At 41.0% G+C, this 21407-nt stretch overlaps 1 protein-coding gene across 1 annotated transcript in view; it reads left to right on the forward strand.

Annotated features, from left to right (window-relative positions):
* The window catches only part of rsrc1 (arginine/serine-rich coiled-coil 1), a 118376-nt gene that overhangs the window by 17749 nt on the left and 79220 nt on the right, over positions 1-21407 (forward strand). The window contains exon 4 of the mRNA XM_061046582.1: positions 4843-5076. Coding sequence (XP_060902565.1) covers positions 4843-5076 — 234 coding nt within the window. The remainder of the gene's footprint in view (positions 1-4842; positions 5077-21407) is intronic.

Below are 21407 nucleotides of genomic sequence, written 5' to 3' on the forward strand. Positions count from 1 at the left end.
GTGTGTGTGTGTGTGTGTGTGTGTGTGTGTGTGTGTGTGTGTGTGTGTGTGTGTGTGTGTGTGTGTGTGTGTGTGTGTGTGTGTGTGTGTGTGTGTGTGTGTGTGTGTGTGTGTGTGTGTGGAGAGCTCTCAAATGTAATGTTTAACTGTTAGATAGGTCTAAAGACAGCAGTGAACACAATTCATCATTCATACAAAAGATGAAAAAACAAAAAAAAGGACCAGTGTTTCAACATATGAACCATTTCACCTTTAATGCTCAAAATAAATGTGTTTAAATAAAATTTATTCAAATCAAGTTACCATAAATCTGGATTGATCTCTTATCAGTATCACCTTTACTTTTAATAAAATAGTATATAGCATCATACATGTTATATTGTGCAGTGACATATCATTATTTATGTTATGGAAATATAAGTAATAGTTTATAGCTGTTAGCTGAGTCCACTGCCTTAAGTTTTCTCTTTTTTTCTTTTGTTAACTTTTCCATTCACAAGTCATCTCACTGATGACGATGATGATGATGAAAAAGCTCAATTCATAGGTTGTTTTTTTGTCCATGGTTTATTTTTGGGGCTTTTTATGTCTTTATTTACAGATAGGACATTGGATAGAGTCAGAAACTGGGGGGAGAGAGAGAGAGAGAGAGAGAGAGAGAGAGGGAGGGGAAAGGAGCCACAGGTCAGATTTGAACCCGGGTCGTCCGCTTGGAGGACCATAGGGCCGTGCACTAACCACCAGGCTACAGGGCCCCCCTCGTCCATATTTAAAACTTAATTAAATCGCTGTACTTTGTTTTGGTTGGAACAAATAGTTTTGTAGTTTTTTGTTTTCCACATATTTATATCATATAGGTATATAGTATTTAACAAAATCGTGTTGTTAAGCCTTTGCTAAAAAAAAAAACAGTGTTTTAGATCTGACCAGCAAGTACATGAGCAATTTAGCCTGAAAACTCCCTTCATGTCGCAGCTTTTAGTGTCCTAATCATTACCACAAAATATTAGAAGGAAAACTTTTTGTATACCTAACAATACAACTACGTCCAGGTTCTATGCTAAAAGTAGCTTTTAATCTATCATTGCTAAGAGAGACTGTGATCAGCCACTGGTCATTGTCACCATGGTCCACTGCAATACGATAGGGTTAAAGTTACTTTATCACCGCTGCCCCGCGCGGGCCTAATGGACAGGGATGCTGCTCGGAGAATCTCTGAGAACATCACTGCTGAATTCCCAGCAGACAAATACAATATGGACACAAACTTTGTTTCTTTCCAACAGAGGACAGTGGACGGGGAAACGAAGAAACAATATGAATGTCAGTCACTGCTGCTCCAATAGGGACAAAGATAAGGTTAAAGGAACAGTGAGGTTGATTGGTCTTTTTGTGTGTGTGTGTGTGTGTGTGTGTGTTTGTGTGTTCATACATTCCCAATCCCCAGCCGGCGTATTATGAATAATGATTTAACTAGGGTCAGATTCCATTGGAGTCGTTCACCTGTATCTGACACTAGTGGTATCGCGTAGCTGCCATTAATGTCCAATTTTCAATGAAAACAGAAATAGAATACAGACTGATAAGGGCAACACACCATCCAGCTTCACACCCGACCACATAATTACCGCAATGGGCTGTGGTGAGGGATCATATCCTGGCGCGCACTGGGGGGTCAGCGGTGATAAGCTTCAGCTGAGCTCCCAACATGCAGCATAATTACTCTATTGATAATTCACCAGGAAAATGGGCCCAGCCAATTGCAGAGCTTCAATTTAATGGATTGGACGGCGAAAACGAGGGAGTAATGGAGGAAAGGAGGGTATGAGGGGGCAGTGGATGAGGGGGAGGTGGAGGGGGGTGGGGGTGGGGGGGGGGTTATGCGTGGGGGCTACCAGCGAGGGCCTTTTATTAGAAATGAAAATATGTTTAGGCCATAGGGGGACCCATTTTCCCTGGAGATAATAAGGCCAATGAAATGTAAAGCAGGGAAAGGGCTTGGCATGGGGTCCAACTGTGGCTGTTTATCTGTGTGTGTCCTGCATTAGCCCATTTATCCCCAGCCTCAAATTAGCTAATCATTCTCCAAGGGGAAGGACTTGGTCAGGAAATTGACATTTAGCAGCATAGGCTCACTCTATTAACTACAGTAAATTTAATTTGCTGCACACCCCAGAAGTGGTCTGTTTTCTTTGCCATCAGAGGGAGGAAAAGCAGAGGGAGACAGAGGGACAGACAGAGAAAGAGATTGTGTTTATTGCATCTGCTGCTTCTGGCCACAATTTGCTTGGCTGTAAATATAAGACCAACGCTTGGAACAGTGCATGGCTGTTGTATTTCCCCCTCATGTTCTGTTGATTACAAACATACGCAGGCATTGTCGACACATAGATTCACTCATTCCAAGGTCTGTTTGGGCCATTGATGGATTATCTCGCCTTGAAACTCAAAACCCCTAAAAAATGCCAACGTTTTTTTTCTCTTCTTTCTTTCTCTATCTGTGATTCTCTGAGCATCTTAATCTCAGCTCCTCTTGATCAGATATGCTCAATCTAATGTCCTGCAATGCAACTAATAAAGATAAAGAAAGATAAAGATAAACTTTATTGATCCCCCGTGGGGGAAATTTGTACATTACAGCAGCTCCAGAAAAACAGGGGACGGGAATACAATTATTAAAAATAAAAATAGAAGTTAAAATCAAATCAAACATATTTACATTCAGTTAAATAAAAAAAATACAATAATGTAAATGACAACTTTCTCCTCTGCCTCTGAATCAGATGTTTTAGAACAAAAAATTTTCATATTGATTGTTTTTGTATTCACCCCAAAGTGCTAGCTTTATGATCTGTTGTGCTTTGAGACTATGCTAACTCAAATGTTTATTATGTAGGACTCTGCAGCTGCTTAGATAATTGAAGTACAAATGTTAATTCAGCTGAAATGGTTTCTAAAATTTTAAATGTATTTTGCAAATCATTTTATTATATAGAAATATATATAAAAGCTTCCTTTTTTGTTTTTCATATTTGATCAAACTAAATTATGTTTGGTCTTTAACTTGTTTGTTAAACAGAAACCGCAAGTTATGTCCATAAACTCAAGCATTTTTAAAGGTTATATTGGGTGCTTTCACTATTTTATGATTAGAGTTAGCTGCCACCGTTTTTTAAATAAAGAAGTTTGGACAGATATCTGGAAAAAAAAATTTTTTTTGAGAGGTCACATCGGGCTGTGAGAAACTGTGATGGAAAATAAATAAGTGCACTGATGACATTGACTTAGTACACACACTTTTAAAAAGGCATAGAACAGATGTGAGGAGATTGGCCTTATGGATCAGACCCTTGGATCAGCCCATTGTCATGATACCTAAAGTGGCCATTTGAGTTAGTATCGGATACCAGGATCGGATCGGTGCATCCCTGCTTTGTACAGGTTGTGCCATGATGGAGCTTTAATAGTTTTTGTAAAGGGAGTTCTCTTTCCAAGACCTTGAACTAATGCAGCAACTCTCCAGTGATCAGGATGGCCCAGGCCCTAATTGATTGCAACAGTTGTCAGAGTGTTGTCTGTTCGGATGGCGACAGGCGTCTGAAGAAAAGATTAGTTTTCAGTCGGGGGAGAGACAGCTCTGGATGTCCCAAACTGCAAACTAATAAAGAGGGGAAAGCAATAAAGCTCGTGGACAGCAGGTTTGACTGTTTTTATAGACAAATCAATAAAATGATAGATGATGGAAAATAACGGCATCTCAGCTGCCAATTTCTACTGCGGCTTCAAAATCGCCGTCTGTCACACACACGCACGCACACACACACACAGAACATGGTGCAGACACACAATCAGGTGTCTCAAGTGGGTTTTGTCTGCATTAATACAGCAGGTTCATTGACACATTAATAACTAGTCATGTTTTGTTTATTTGACTCTGTGTACATTGAGTCATGAGTTAGATTTGTCTTTGCTGGTGTTTAAATGATGTCATGGTGTGTAACTGTGCGTGCGTGTTCATGTTTGTGTGTCATAACTAACAGAGTAAATCCTCCTGCTGTAAATCTTTTTGAGACCAGAGGGCCATTGTCAGGATCAATACAGACGACAGGGCCTCCTCTGAGCCCGCCCCTAATTGGCTCAATTTCTACACTCTCTGTGTATGAGTGTTTGAATGTGTGTGTCTGTGTGCGTGTGAGCGCGTCACAGTGTATATGATATATAATTGTATTATTTGGTCCATCCATTAAAGCATGAATTGATCCAGTCCAGGAACATTTTTTGAGTATTAGTTTACAGATCTGTGCGACACGTTGTTTCTGTGTTAACATGTTGAGTCATCATCTCTAAGTCATTAACATTCCATTTTATAGAGTCTGGTTTTGGTTTTGTTCTCATGGATTCTTGTTTTGAAGGTCCTGTTTGCAAGTCTTTCATTTTATTTTATGACACACTTATTGACAGCATTTCCAGGTTGTGATAAATTCTTTGTAATATAAAAAGGTGATTCTTGTGTATTTGACACTTTTTTTTTATTTACAGTCATACAATCTTGCAGGGAGAAACTCGTTGTAGTAGAGCCTTACATATTCTTAGAACACTGTTACCCCTACTCCTACTTCTTCTGTTTTCTCTCATTTTTAAACCACACATGCTTAACTCACAGCTGGGAAATACAGTGACAGTACAGCAATTTGCTGAAGAACAATATGAAAAGGCAGTAGTGGAGAAAGTGGATATGAATGTGTTGTGCCACTGTTGTCGATGTTTAACACAGTGACAGTATTTGAAGCAAATTAGTTTTAGTTGTTTTTTTGTTCATCAGACGCCAACTGTGTCTTCCAGGTCTAAATCTCGCCATCGGCGCTCTCGCAGTGGGAGCGGCAGTCGTAGCCAGCGAGGGACCCACAGCCGCAAAAGGAGCCGCAGCCACAGCCGTCGGAAGAGTCGGAGCCGCAGCAGAGAGCAGGATCAGAGCCGCCGCAAGGGCCGCAACCGGGACAGAGAGAGAGATAAAGAGAGGGACAGAGGACGAGACAGAGACAAGGAGAAGACTAAAGACAAGGCAGACAAAAAGGGGTAAGTGACGAATGACCTTTTACATGCATGTACACATGTGATGGTAGACACAACTCAACAAACTAGTGTTGTCCATTGGGTGCAGAGTATTTGGTTTATATAAAACAGACTTGGATATGGAGCTCAGTCTCAGCTCTTTTATCCGTCCATCCATCACTTGATCCTTCCATCCATCACTCCATCATTCCCCTTCTTCCCCTATTTCCCCTTGCAATCAAGCACTCGACTACACCGGCCTTGTAATGCGATATAATTGCCTCTGGGAGGAGAAGAAGTAGTATTGGTCCAGTTGTTACAGAATGCTTTGGTCACCAGGTGAAGTCTGATCACTTTAAGTCACTTTTCACCCTCTGGGTGCAGCTGCAATAAGCCCAGAAACATAACCAGATCTTATGCATCTGTAATGTCTTTGGTGCTCATACCATGGACAAAAATATTGGCAAACAACATCTTCACTTGCATGCTTATTTCTTTCAAAGGCTGTAATACACACTAGAAACAGGTTTTGAGAAGTGAAATGTCTAAACAGAGGAATCAAACTACCTTAGAGGCCTTTTCTTTTTGATAGGCTCATATGTGTGTTTCAGAATATGAATACTACAAGTGTTGTGTGGTCGCGCCCATATTTTATATATTCAGAGGATGGCATATTGTCCATTGATAGTGATCTTCATCGCTCATGTTTTTTTTACACATCATTGCAATTAGTCAATGAAATCTATCACTAACAAAGTCCATAAGAAAAAATGGAGTAACATTCTTTTTAACTTTGAATTGGTGTGTCTGTGAAACTCCCAGAACCTAAACAGCTGTTTCAGGAACATTGCCTGTTTGTATCTGATTAAGTGAAGCTCATGCTGATTAGTCTGTCTCTGTCAGTCGAGCTTAACTGACACTTTTCTTCAATAACACTCCATTAATGTATTAAGCACATACTGGACATAGACATGACTATAAAACACATGCATACATGGGTTAAGCATTGACACATTTTTTATGCTCTGGTTTCTTCTTTGCACCATTGGTAAATGTAAATTGTTTTTAAGTAATGGTTTCTGCGTTAAATCTTCTTGCTCATAGAGAACATACAGCTGTGCAGATAATAAATGGATTGAAGTGTTCAATTTGAGCAACTGCTGTTTCATCCTAATTGATGATTTATTGGTCATCAATGAAGACCTTAGGGTAAAATATTCCCCAGTGTGAACCGTACACAGAGATCTGCTTTTAAAGGGAAAGTGCTCCGTTTATTTGGAGCTATTACATATTGCCTTTCTTAGATCTGTATCAGTAAAACAAATAAAGCTAACAGTGGGGTGTTAGGCCAGCAGACTATATCTATTTTCTTATTAAGGCTTCAATATCCTTCAGCATTGATAGGAATCTCCTGCTTTCTCCCTGACCCCGCTTTAGCTTGTCAGTGTGCATGTGTGTGCATGCGCTGATATGTGTTGTAACTTTGTGACGTGCGTGTGTGTATGTGTTGTGCAGTTCCACCTGTGGCAGCCTTAATCTATTTCAAACTGTCAATCCTCACATCTGGACGTCCAATTTATTTAAACCTGTGGCGGTATGAGGTTAGAATAACTCAGCCTATAGCACGTGGTACTGACCTGCCTTCATACTAGATGTTTATACATTAACAGTATATAGATTAACCCTGCTGTTGGTTTTTTTACATTAAATGTCCTGCTTCACAAGAACCAGTAAAATTAAGAAATGCTGTGCGTGAAGTGGGTGGTTTGTACAGGAGTCATTGTTTGCTGTTGTTCATTAATGTGCATTTTACTCTCATTGAAATGATACTAGATAATCACTAAATGCAGTATTGACAAATTAACCCTTTAACCCAAAGTCCGACTAGATCCCGTCCAAAACCACCAACTTGGCGGCGGGGTTTGTGTCATCAGAGCAGCAGAGACCTCCATAGTCCATTCAGGCGTCTCTGCTCATCAACATAGTGGAAGAGCAACTTTGTATGTACGTGTAAGCATGTAAAAAGTACTATCATTGCACTTACATCATGTAAATAAAAGTGACAGCGTCGTACAAAGACATCAAACCGAGGAGAAACAGCCCCACAGTGTGACGTTACAAGCCCATAAACACCTTAAACAGAGTTCATAAAAATCTTCACCCTGGAATGAGTTTTCCAAAAGGTGTGTTTTCAGTGACCTCAAACACAGTGTAGGCCTTATATAGTGATCAATCAGTCAATCAGTGACAGATACATATAGAGGTACATTTAGAAATGATTCAAGTTAGTTACAAGACTTTTTTCCACTTTATTTTGACTTAAATTTTCACCACACTTATAATATAATAAAATATATATTAAGTTGCTGTGCCAGTGGACGTTGAAATAATGTTATCGGCGTCCAAAAGAGCTGCCTGACGTGGAAGTTCCTGATTTACACTGCATGCTCCCACAGCAGTTCAGCTGCCAAACAAATCCTTTTTTAGCAGAAGAAACACAAAAGCAGTGACATGTTTCAGAAATATGTAAAACACGGCTTTCTACAGTATATCCTGTTTATGACAAGCCACTTTTTTTTTTTTACACCCTGTCTCTTCCATTCTTCTTCTTCTGTTAATGGTGACGGGGACAGGTCTTTATGTATGCCCCTGAACCCCCCCCCCCCCCCCCCCCCCCCCCCCTCCTTTACATCAAAACATGCACACACACTGTAACACTCAACCTCATTTACACTACATCCAGGTTTCTTGCTGGGTGGTGGCTGAGGAGAGAAAGCGGTGTGATGTTGATGGCGGGGCGGGGTGGAGAAGAGGCTCAGGAGCTTTATAGTGTCTGTCAGGATGAAAGAGGGGCCCCTCGGAGCGGCACCCTGACACTGACTCTGTGTGTGTGCGCGCATGTGTGTGGTGTTGTCGTCATTAAACATTTAACACTCCTCTAGTATGACAGCAACTTGGTGCTCCAGCGGCATGTTTTCATGCAAAATTTATTGAAAACGACGAGCCGTTGTTAAGAGATCGTGTTGCCTTTCACTAGTGGCAAAGGGTAAGTGGCTGATTGTGGGGTGTGTGTTTGTGAGTGTCTGTTTACCCGGACTAGTGTACAGGGTCAGGAGGTCATCTTTGCTCTGTGTAATCCTCTGGCTTCCTATTAGAGAGAACATCAGAGCTTTCTAAAAGACTTAAACCAGCCTTTAAACAAATCGTTTCTTTGCTTTTTTCCTCTTCATTGATAGTTTTCTTAAAAAGAAGGCTTGCTTGTGTTTTGTTGTTTATTCAGCACTGAGTGGGATCGCTGCATACCTTTTGATTATTATTACCCACATACCTCCTCCATCCTGTGCTCCCCCTACCCATGTGTGAACCCCACCCATCATGTTTCAGACATTTTATTTTAATCCATGTAACTACATTATTTAACACCATCTCCGAACGAAACTGGATTAAGTTACAACATGTTGTCATAACACGCATCAATATCCTGGGATTTCTAAAGTTTCATTTTGTTATTAACATCAGTTATGATTATAAAAGTACTATAAGCATCTACTCAGAAAAAACTGGACGCTCAATAAAGTAATTTATTAATCTTTGGATGTTACCGTTGACATTTCTCCTGAGGTGAATATATGACAACTTTGTGCGTGATCTTAGCTGCTGGATGGGGTTTTAAAAAAAGTAGCAACTGACTCAGTTTGGAGAAGAACTGCTGGTGAGTTGATTGACAATTTAAAAAAGAAAGCCTGCACTAGAATTTTTACACTGATTTCTCAGTTATTTGGTCCTAAACCAAAAGTGTGAAAGTAGTGTGATCGATCAATCAATCAATCAATCAATCAATCAATCAATCAATCTTTCTTTATAAAGCGCCAATTCATAACAAGTGTTATCTCGAGACACTTTACAAAAGAGCGGGTAAAAGACCTTACTCGATTGCTATAAGGACCAACCTTAATCCATCGTGAGCGTAGCATTTAGCTACATTTAGCAAAGTTACAGTGAAAAGAAAAAACTTCCTTTTAATTGACACTTAATTAATCCAAATCCCCACATCCATGCTGTCTTTAAACATTTTTTACGTATTGTGCATTGATAAAAACACATTCAGAAAGGCCTCACAGTTTTTCTTACCTTCTTAATGCTCCTTTTGTAATTTGGTTCAGGTTTCTGAAACACATCTATGAGATTTATTTTTCCCCCTAAATCATAGCAGAAGAAACACAAGTTAATGCACATATAGATGCAGCCATCATTCATACCCTCAATAATTTCTCCTCCTCCAAAGAACTTGTCTTCATTCACATGAAGTCCTTAAACTTTCCTTTGGTGTACCTCTTGCCTTCCTTTGTAATTGCTAACCAAGGCAGTGGAAGGACATTTTCTAGCTGCCTTACTCCACATCCTCAATCAGAATCAGAGAGGTCTGTCCAATTAGGCTGAACTCCTTGTCAGTGCCGGGTCACAGGAGGAGCTTCGGTCTGTGCGATTCAATTTCATGTCATTTGAGTGAGAGACGGGCAGAGGCTTGGCAGCGGAGGCACAGAGGGCAGTGTGGAGACCTCTCATGGCAGCACAGAGCCGTCCTTTCCCTGTGCATGTAAATTTGGATTGTGTATAATGAGCTTAGGGTTAAGGAAATGAAATGACTGGATTCCTTTCATTAAAGCCTTTTCTGATGTCTTTGTCTAAAGAATCATTTAGGACTTTTTCTCTGTTGTCGAGTGGCAGCACTGAATAGCTTACTTTTATGAGGGTGGACTTTCTTTTTTCACATCTGTAATATAAAGCACATCCTACTAACGTTTTTGTTCAGAGTGCCATCCCCACCATTCCCGCCCCAAATCCCATCTCTTTCTGTGTATGTGATAGTTTAGTAATTCCCCTTATTATTGTTTTCCCCTGACGAGCTAAACCGAACACAGCCTTTCCACAGGGCCCTCGTCAGGACCTGAAGGCCGCTGCTTGGCTAGCTTTGCACCATTGCTCAGCCTTAACCTCTGGAAGCCTGGAGGCTGTGAGGCAGAGTGAAAATAAAAGAGTGCACGCACACACACACACACACACACACACACACACACAACCACTGCCGATGATTTTCTCTCTCTCCTCACCTCACTGAGGAAATGATTGTCTGCTTCTTTGCCGTTGTTGAACATCTATCAGCTCATTAGTGCTGGTAATACACAGAGAAAGTGTGTTTGCGTGTGTGTTTGCGCGTAGCCCCTGCCTGCGGCGTCCTCTCAGCCTACTGGGAGTGTGTGCATGGGTGGTGTGGATGGGACCACTGGCTCCTGCTGCTTTTGTGTGTGGGTCTGAGTTTTCTGCACTCTTGCAGGACTCTAGGCTGTGTCTGGCTCTGGGAGCAGGTCTGGGGAGGTAAGAAAGACTTCAAACACCGTCCTCGGAAGGTTAGGATACACTCACGTTGACTTAAATCAATGAGCTGTAAGTGTGTGTATTATTTGTGTGTGCGTCAAGGGGGGTAGCCTAGTCGCCAGGAGCGAGAGGAGACATGGGTGAATGCAGAAGAGGAGTTTGTGTGAAAGTGTATGTGTGTTGTTTGGGTGGGGGGGGCTGGGTGGTTGGAGGAGGGTGGGTGAAATGGGAGTGATGCCTACATGCCAAGGGTGGACAGTGCATGCACACACACACACACACACACACACACACACACACACACACACACACACACAAATACACACACACAGGCCCCAACAGAGACGCACACGCATGCTTACACAGAGTGGTGCAGCTGTAGTGTTTCTTGGCCTGTGGCTGTATGTAGTCATTAGATGCTTTTTTTCCAAACAGATAATGAGCATAGATTGGATAGAAAACAGCCTGGCAGTATAAACTTGATCTTCACTACATGGACAGTTATTTACACACACAAAAGACAGTTCTGTAGCTTGTTAAAACCCACACAGTGATGCAGGAAAAACCTTGTATTTTTCACTGATTATCCAACTTGGCTATAGGACCTTGCTCTAAACCCACAGATTACTCAAATACTCGAGTACTCATTGTTGACATGACTTATTTGAGTAAAATTTCACTTCTTGCGCACCTGTGCACATGTTGTTTTAGGCTACAATAGTTCAACTCAGTGTTCATGCACAACACGAGCCACGACTAGGAAAAGTGATGTCTGTAAGTAATTTGAACGGATTTTGAACGTGAAGTACAAGATATGTGTCAATAAATGTGCATATCATTTAAATAGTTCAATGCTTAACCACATGTGCTTAAAGCAAAAGAAGAAACCAGAAAGAATCAAAGTTTAGATTCCAGTCAGAAAAGGTCTATTTGTTATGACCAGAGAATGTAGTTGGTTTTAAGGCACCCCCACATGGCTGTTTTGGATGCCCCTTTGTTTGCATGATATGAGACCAGTTATCGCGGCTAACCAACAGCTGTTGCAGGGATGGAAGTGGGCAAGAGAACTGGTTCAGATATGATTGATTCTACCCGACCTAAAAAGCTTCTGCATTGTTCTAATTAGCTCCACGAGCAAAAAAAAGTGGTCAAACTAGTATAAACATTGGAGATGCTTTTGAAAAATGCAGAGCTGGCTAAACACTGAAGCTTCCGTGTCCTTGTTGTGGCAACTTTGTTTTTTCGTGAACCCAAGAATAAACATTGAAATCAAATTGTCAGATATTGAAAGATTCACACCTCTAGCCAGTATGTTCACAAGTGTGCCGTAAACTTGGTGTATACTTTGTGTTTGGTCTGCCTGCGTCTGAGCTACTGCAGCAACATGGCAGACTCCATGAAGTTACCATGTCCCTCTGTAGATACATTAGAAAGAGCTTATTCTGGAGAAAGCACAGCGGTTGCCACATTGGACCTCTGCTGCATGGAAAACTATGGTTTTCTGTTTGTCACTGGGTTCAACTAGCATTTTTTAATTAGCCATTTGCACACCAATAAAACAATAAATAGATTGTAACTGTCAACAGGCATTTTCTCGGTCATTAGGGTATCTAGATTAAACATTGTGATCACAGGGCGTCAAAGAAAGCTCAGTAAAGTTGGGGTTAACCCTATTCCAGTTCGTTATGATCAGTTTTCAGATATACAGCCAGAAAGCTGAGCATACTGTACATGCCGGATAATTAGACAGAGAAGCTAACTCAGGTTTATGAAGAAAAGGAAGAGAAGACACAAAAGCTTCATGCGTTGGCTAGGACTCAGTGAGGTTTTTTTTCTGGTGGATTAAACTTCAAATAAAAAAGATGCCACTGGACATTACCAAAAGAAACCGTCAAAAATGAGAATGATAATAATATGAGGTTTGTTAATCAATTCTAACGAATTGCATTTACAATTTTTCACATTTTCTAAAATATAATTTTTTTCAATAGGTCAAGTGTAAAACACAACAACCTTAGAGAAACCGAAAAGCATCTCAGAAATATTTTTTGTCGCCTTAATAGCCAGTTACTGCAAGAAATGTGGTTTATGCTGGACAGTGACCTCCCTCTCTGTTCTCTGTGTGGATTTGTGTTTGCGTGTGTGTGTGTGTGTGTGTGTGTGTTGAGAAAGAGAGAGAAATCTGGCCCGTTTTAATCACAGGAGAGACACCCTGAGCGAGCGATAGAGCGCTGTGACAATCCACTTAGCGCGCTCTGTAATCTGTTTAACCATTTAGTGAGTTGTTACAGGAGTATGCAAACACTCACATAAAAAAAAAAAAAAAAACACTCCACACTCCCTGCACAGGCTGCTTTCTGAACTGGGTAGCGATTTAGTTCTCTGTAACACGTTTAGAGTGGTGTGTGTGTCAGACTGTGTGTGTGTTGATGTGTTTGAGACCTGCTGTAGGCACTGAGAGAAGCCAGGCCTGGAGCATGATGACAGAGAGCAGACCCGGCCAAATAGAAGATCCCCCAATCCAATTACCCTGTTCCTCTCTTTTATTTCCTCTCCTTTCCTTTCCCTCACTTCTCCTCTCCTCTTTCTTTATGGCCCCGGTCTTAGCAGGAGTGAGCAACGGCAAGTCCTGGCTGCTGTTGAAGTGGCTGGCTTCTTCTTGGGTTTTTTTTTTTTATGGATCAGAGGAGGATGCAGGCAGGATTATGAGCAGCAGGTTATGAGCAGCAAACATGACTGGCCAGCTCCGATTTAGGAGGGTTATGTAAATGTGCTTGTCGACAAAATATGTTTTTCTTCCCCATCTCTCTCTGGAGAAGCTGGATAGTTTTGGACGAGAGGATGCAGAGTGGTGTTGAAGGCGCGGAGGGGAGCTAAACGAGGAGATTGTTATGGAGAATGATGTGTAAAAGAGACACACCGTTAATGTTTAATTTTCTCCAGACTCCGGCGCTTATTCATCTGCACCCGGGGCAAGGAAAGGTGTCCACTGAAGTCTTTATGAGAAGGAATACATTACAGGGAGAGATGTTCGTTTGTGTTGGAGAGAGCAGACAAAGTAACAAAGAGAAGAGAGTCAGACAAGTTCTCAGTTAGAGAGTACCTTTCGTCATGCACTTGACCTCTGCTGCTCTCAGACAGAAATAAGACTCTGCAGGTCCTGCATAATGGCATTGATCATTAAAAGAATACCTCCTTCAGACTGGGCAAACAACGGCGCTCCAGACATACAGTTAAGTACCATAACTCAGTTGTGGAAGTAAATATTGCCTGAGAGAAGCACATAATAATCATTCTCAGCGGAGGTTTCAAATTGGCGGCCATTTTTCTCGTATTTTCTCTCTCAAAATGATGAGCTGTAACAAAAAAGAGGCAAAGATGTACCTGTCCCATATCACCACTAATAGAGTTGTTGTTGTTGTTGTTGTTGTTGTACACTGTGCCTATTGATGGTGACTTATCTGCATCATAGGTGTAAATCTTCTCTTTATCCTCCCTTTCATCTTTCCTGACACTTTTCAGCACAAGGTCAGATATCATGGCCGATATTTCATTCATTTGAACTAATGCCTCGCTCACTCTTGCTCTCCTTCGGTCTCATGTACTCTTTCTTTCTTTCTCGCTAGACTCAACTCTGCAGGTTTTATACCTCGTGTCTCAGTATACCTCTCGTACACACAGGAACACCATGCTGACTGTTTTCTGCCGTCCACTTTCCCAGAAGGTCATCATCATACTTATCTTTGTTCAACATGTGAAGTTTACCGAAGGAGCAAACCAATAAAGTGAAAATAATCACGAGATTATTCAAAGTAACGTAAAATAAAATGAAAATTAAAATGAAGGTGATCTTGTATATAAAAGGAAGATTTGTACGTAATTTAAGAAAATTGTACATGACTTGTCTTGATAAGCACCGTTTGTCATGTAGTTTCTTATAAAATAAGACATGTCTGTAAAATATCAACTTTAAGGCATTTTCCTAAAAGACAGTGCTCGAGAATAATTTATTGTCTAGCTTAATTCAAATACATATGGAGATATTCCTGTTCATGAGTAAGGCTGGGTGTAAGACTAAGTCAAATGTGCAACAAAGTCAAATCTGCTGCTGTCAAACTGTACAGGCATTCAGTCCAATGAACTAGTTTTGCTCACAGCCACTACCTCATGCGTTCTCTCATTACATGTGATATCTGGTTTGACCACTTAAGCGAGGTTCACGACAAGATAATCGGCCCAATTTAGAGCCTGATTCCCACCTTCCGACAATTCCAAGCAAAGTCCCAATTTTTGAATGGTTCTAAAAATGATATTGCCAGATTGTCCTGTGGTGTGTTGTGTTGTGCGTTAAGAGCTATCCGATCTGCTCGGAAGGCTGTTGGGGCTGCCCCGATTCCAAATCGTAAATATCAAACGTGTTCGATATTTACGATCCGATCTCATGTTGTGTGGGTTGAACCCTGAGGGAAGCCGAGCGCGCGCTCTGTGGAAGGTGACATGGATCGTAATTATGACCAATTGGGAAGCAAGCTGACCGAACAAGGAAGAACAACGGCAGCAATTTTTACTCACCTCAAGGTCTCGCTGTAACGTATCTGTATCTTCACGCCTTCTCCACGCCGTCTTTATCCATAGTTTGACTTTGTGAATTTACAGTTAAAATAGTCTCAACTATTGCTAATTCTTCCTTTACCGTCATCCACCATGTTTGTTTACTTTAAAGTCGGGGTTGACTGCAAGACAGTTCTGTTGAGAGTCGGGATTGTGGTTGTTGGTGACTCGTTCCTGTTGTTTCTGGTCTTTTAGTGCAGGTCAGAAACTTTGCTCTTTCTCGCTGCCCAACCACTGCATTTTTTTCTTTCCTCTCAGCTTTGAGCCATCATTCAGTGCCCCCCCCCCCCCCCCCACCTCATGTTTGATTTGACCGCTCCTCCCTGGTTCTCCCTCCTCCTGTGTCCAAATCTGACGGCATGGAAACTATGTGCATTTGTGAATAAATATCCTGGGCACTGCCGTCTAATCAACACAGTAAAATAATTCATTTTTTCCTTCACATACACACTGCCTGATGCACACAGGCTAAAATCTGGGAGTGGGAAAGTCTTTGTGAAAATGTTTATTTTGAAGGTAAAATGGTGGCGTATTTTACAAATGAAAGAAAATAGTTCTCCCTACATTTTCAGACCCATAAGACTCCAGCTAAATGATGCTTTTGGAGCTCCTTTTTTGGCATTTTTTGCCACTATATATACATCTTTTATTTTCACCTTCAACTAAGATCTTTTTGGGACAGGAGAGAAATGTGAACATGTTTTCTACAGAAACTTTTTTATTGCTGTTTTAACCAAAGAAGCTGAAAATAAAGAGGGTTACATTTTCTCTTAAGACAGAGTGGACAAATAAGACATTTTCCTTGAGAAGATGATTGTAGAATCTGGTCATTTTTATTTGCACAGTTAGTAAACAGATTTAAACATTTGACCAGACATTTAGTGAGAACATGATGTGTTGACTTGAAGGGACTAGACTCAGGTCTTCATCGGAGGATTTCAGGCTCAAGTTGTCAGCATGTCAACTGCAGCAACCGATCCGTCCAAGTCATCTGAGTGTGCGCGTCTAAGTCTGTTCCGTGTTCTTTCGTCTGTTTGAGTTAGGGTGAGACTCGGGTTAACTTTTTCTTTGTACCACTTTTCCTTGAAGTATACAGACGCACGCACGCACACACACACACACACACACACACACACACACACACACACACACACACACACACACACACACACACACACACACACACTCCTGACATCTCTCCCTGTCGGCCAGACTGCAGAGCGCTCGGGGCCATGTTGTTTTGTCTTCTGACGGACAGACAGAAAACAGAGAGAGAGAGAAAAAAAAAGAGACTTACCCTGGCCAGTGATTACGCCAGTTTGACACCACAGACTTGGAGGGGGGTTGAGGTGGCTCAGTGTGTGAAGAGAAGTGAAAAAAGGCACGGCAGAAAACGCTGTGTAGATGATATGAATAACAATGTACGCTGTGTGTCTCCCCGGACCTTGATAACCTGCAGACCACAGCCCGCTCCCGGTGACAGGCCGGCCTTTGTGGCCACTTTATCCCGCCTGTACACTTGTAAGGTAGAGCTGGGATAATCGCACCTAATCTAATTAAGGGCTAAAGAGGGCCATGACTGAGGCTGGCCAGAAGCAGACTGGGCACTCTCTCTCTCTCACACACACACACACATACACACACATCAACAAGCCCAGCTCAGCGGCAAAATCCTGTTTGCATCAGAAAAATAAGGTTGTCATATTGATTATGCAGATGAGGGACAAACGTGGGGTAACTGCCTTTCTGCCAGCCGGTTACAGCTGACACAGGCTAAAGAGAGCGAGACAGAGAGAGGAAGAAAGGATTAGGACACGTTTAGCTAGCTGTTTTTCTTTCTACCATTCTACATGGGCCACATTTAGCCTCTGAACAACATCATCCCCAATGCTAACATACCACTTCTGTGAGGAAAAAACACTAATGGTGCCAGTTGTTTTTTTGTTTTTTTTACCACAGAATTAGTCTAAATCAGAGAAGGTTACGTTTAAAGGAGGAATTTTGTCAGACAGTTGAAGACGTTTATTTCCAAGTTCCTGTTTAAACTCTGAAGGAAAAAGGCAGATCATTTATTATTTTTCTAATAATTTCCCTTTTCTCATTACACGTTGGATGGCAGCAAATTGTAACATAGAAAATAAAGACAGCTACACAGAGCGGAATGGAAATGTGCAATAAATATTTCAATGAGATGTTTATTGCCATTTGCAAAGGTACAGGACGGTACAGGTACATTGACATTGTTGTGCATTTCTCCCAAGGAAAAAATATATAAAGAAATTAGAATAGCAATATAAACATAAGAGTAGAAAACATTAACAAGTTGTAGTAAAAACTAAGAAAAAAAATAAACTGTACAGAAACTATGCACTCTTTTTAAGAAAAACTACAAAGGGAGACACTGCAGATGCATTTGTCTCTGCTTTGTGTTTTCTGCAACCAACACTTGTTTTTCTTAATCCATTTAATGTCTAGATAATTTTTTTGCTTAATTACTATCAAAAATAAATGTATCTCTGGAGATCTGACATCCTATGGCTTTATCTTTTTTTACCCTCCAAACTGTCCAAAACCCAAAGGTATTGAAATGTAATCTCTATACAACACAGAAAATCATAAAATCCTCCAGTGTAAGAAACTGCAACCTACAAAAATGTGGCACGTTTCCTTTATTTAGTGACTTGAAAGGTTATCAAACTTCTTTGATTAATTTCATTAATGGTCTAATTGTTGGTGCTGTGTTTCTGGGTCTAGCTGCGTGTAAGAAACATGTTGCAGTTTCATGGTTATTAATAAACTGTCCATGCACATTTGTGTGTTCCAATGCGTGGGTGCTTGTATATATGTACACACTTGTGTTCAGGTGTGTGTGTGTGTGTGTATTGTGTGTGTGTGTGTGTGTGTGTGTGTGTGTGTGTGTGTATTGTGTGTGTGCAGCCAGCCGGCAGACAGATTGCTATTTCCCCCCTCTGCCCCTATAGAAAGGGCCGGGTATTCTCTGGATGAGGGTGTGATGTACAATTGAAGGGCAGGATTGAAACTGATTACCTTGTTAACTCCTGGCACCCACTGGCAGCTTGAAATAGACCTGAGCGCCAGGGCCTGATTTGCAAATGAATTACCTCTCGCCTGGCCCTCCCTTTCCCCTTCCCCTTCATTCCCCTGTCTTTTTTTTTTTGTCCATTCTGTGCCAAGATCATCTTTTCATATTGTGCCATGACAGATGCTGTGCCGGGCTGCCATTGTTCCCCGTCAGTTTTTCTGGGGACACGAGGAGAGCCAAAAGATTTCCACATGTGATTTAAACACAAGCGTCCTTCTTGCCGTATAGCCCGGTGCTTTATTCTTTGTGTACCAGTGCTGCAATCTACAGAGTTTTGGAGCGGGCAGAAATGTTGGGGAGCGTCATTGTCTCGATCTCAATAATGGAGAGGTATTCCTCTGATTAGGACAGGTTCTAATTGGGAGGTATGAAAGGGATCGCAAGCTATTGAAGAAACCGCCGGGAAATTGATTGCTCTCCATGTCTCCCTTTTGCTTTATTTCTCTTCTTCTATGTCCCGCTTTCCCTCTATGTAACACAATAAAATGAAATCAATTTCCTATAAAACTTGGCCCCGACATTCAATTCCCATCAGCACTAAGTTTGTGTGTATCGACTTTAGAAGAGGCAGCTGTGGGCAGTCTGAAGCCCTCACCCTTTTATCTTTTATTTGTGTTTGAATACTTGTGTAAATAGATCCGTCCTACTTTAGCTGAATGAGGTCTTGATTTGCTCTTTAGCCATCACCTACTAAAGCAAGATTGTTTTATCAATGCAAACACATGCAACTTCCTAAAAAAATGTATTTGCTAACTTCTGTTTGAAGTATGCACAATCTTTGATCATGAAAGAATCAAAATTTAACCGCAAACAATTTGTTGTTGATAGTATTTCTTCTTTCTAAGTTTTAATGAAAAATCAAGAATAGCTGGCAAATTTACCAACCTGTCAAGAGTATGTGTGCAGACAAACTATGTACAGTTCTAGCACTTCTGCACTTCTGTGTTATATTCATGTTTTCACCAGTAGTAGCAGCACTACTTCTGCAGTAAGCTTATATCAGTTGACTAAAATACTGTTTGATTGACAACACCAATGCTATGACTCTCACGCCCACAACCTCTCCCTTCTGACCTGCTTTTACTTCCATTGTGAAGAACCTACCTCAAAACAGAGGTCTTACATGGCTTTGATAATGGCTAATACAGCCCTGCGTTTTTAGATGGTACAAAAATAAGATGGAGATGTTTTGTCAAAAGTTTACTCTGTAAACACTGTTTTAAAAAAAAGTGCCTATAAATGATATATCCTCCCAAATATGTACTTCTGTTTCAGAGTGCACGTTATAAATGTCTTGATGATGTCCAAATTAGTTTTTTTATTTCTTTATCCATGAGTGTCTCTAGCTTTCTCTTTAACTTGTGTGTCAACTTTGACCAGGTGTCAGATGTGGGTGACGTGTGTGTGTCACAGAGAGCAGAACGGCTGTCCATAAATCAAATTCCTTCTTTCTTATTCTCCTTTTTGACTTTTTTTATTGACTGCACTTAACCCTCTTTCAGTGAAACACTAAGTGCTGAATTTGTTAGCCTCAGTTTTAATGAACTGCCTTTCTCTACCTTTTTGGGATTATGCTAAAGTAGAGCCCCCTCAAGTGTGTGTGTGTGTGTGTGTGTGTCTGTGTGTGTGTGTGTGTACGTACATGCACACACACAGAATTACATAGAGAGCATAGAAGCATGAGTCTGTGTTTTGTTCCCTCTTGTGTGTTCTGTATGAAAGAGTGACAGCCCCTGACTTAGCCCGGCATTATCCCTTCCTGTGTGTGTGTGTGTGTGTGTGTGTGTGTGTGTGTGTGTGTGTGTTTCCCCCCTGCCCTCCTCTTTGCTGTATAAAACCCTGAGAGGTAGCTCTGATAGTACACACACAAGAATACAATTTCAATTTCAATTGGCAGCCCTGTTAAAAGGGAGCTATGGAGATGGCAATCAGGCCTGGGGGAAAGCTCAGCTCCCTGTATTATTGTATGTGTGTGTGAGTGTGTGTGTGCGCCTGTCCCTTGCCTGCTTAATAACAAGCTTTTGCCTTCTATTAGTTAAACAGGCAGATGTCACTGATGTGGACTGTGTATTAGTGCATTGTGTGGTTCGTGTGTGTGTGTGTGTGCGTGCGCGTGTGGGAGTGTGTGTCAGAGGGTTCCTTCAGTGTCGCCATCACATTGACTCTTTAATAAATATGCCTGCCATTCTATCAGCAGTCAAACAACATATGAATGCTCAATGACACGCTTGACAAGGCATGTAACTGTGGCAAATGGGGCGTGCATACCCCCACACACACACACACATGCACACACACGTACACACTTATGAATGATGTCTCTTTCCCAGCACTACACTGTCCTGTCTTCTCTTTGCTGCTCTCTCTATTTCTCCTCACTATCTCTGACTGCCATCAAGTCGAGGGCTGAGAGGCCACTGTGGGCCTACAATGTATTTTTGCAGCTTCAGTACAAAAAAAAGGATTCTTCAAAACTCTGTGAAGTGACAGTAAAAAGCTTTATATGATATAATTTGACTTTTATATAAATACATGTTTGTATTAAATAATATTGAGGAGTTGGGCTAACACATACTTTCATGTAGAGCCTGACCGATTAATCGGCCAGCCGATAATATCGGCCGATAAATAAATATGCATATCTATATCTATCTAAAGACCGAACATAGAAGATGTTGGCAGATTTATCGGTCTCAGGTTTATTTTCTCCCCAATATCGATATCGCCCTAAAATTCCATATCGGTCGAAACCTACTTTCATGTGATGTTGTTGGCATTGCAACATCAATCCTGATAGATGGATAATTATTCTCAAACTATATGGATATCATTTTTGGATTAGCTGCGTCCACCTCTGCATTTAGTCTACTTTAGTCTTACTGTCAGATTAAACTAATTATTGCAATTTTTATCGTATTACTAAAAAGCTAATAATACTTCAAATGTAATATTTTTTTGTGTTGTAGCTGTTTAAAATATCTCCAAGGTCAGTGAAAGACCGTCTGATTCAACAGTGCTTAAGTCTTTTAACTTAACCCAGATCCCATGCATGGTTAACAAGTGATGATGAAATAACAATAATTTGTGTTACATTGTAATATTTTGCAAGAACAGTGCTGAATTTTACGATAGTTTACCAAATTCATACCAATACAAAGGACTTATAATTACACAGTTGTAATATATAAAGAGCATTTGTTGAAATCATTAAGTCCATATTGCTCACACACTGCCATTGCTAATAGAGGATAGTTAAATATTGGCT

This window comes from Labrus mixtus, chromosome 9, assembly GCF_963584025.1.
Source record: "Labrus mixtus chromosome 9, fLabMix1.1, whole genome shotgun sequence".
Taxonomy (NCBI): domain Eukaryota; kingdom Metazoa; phylum Chordata; class Actinopteri; order Labriformes; family Labridae; genus Labrus; species Labrus mixtus.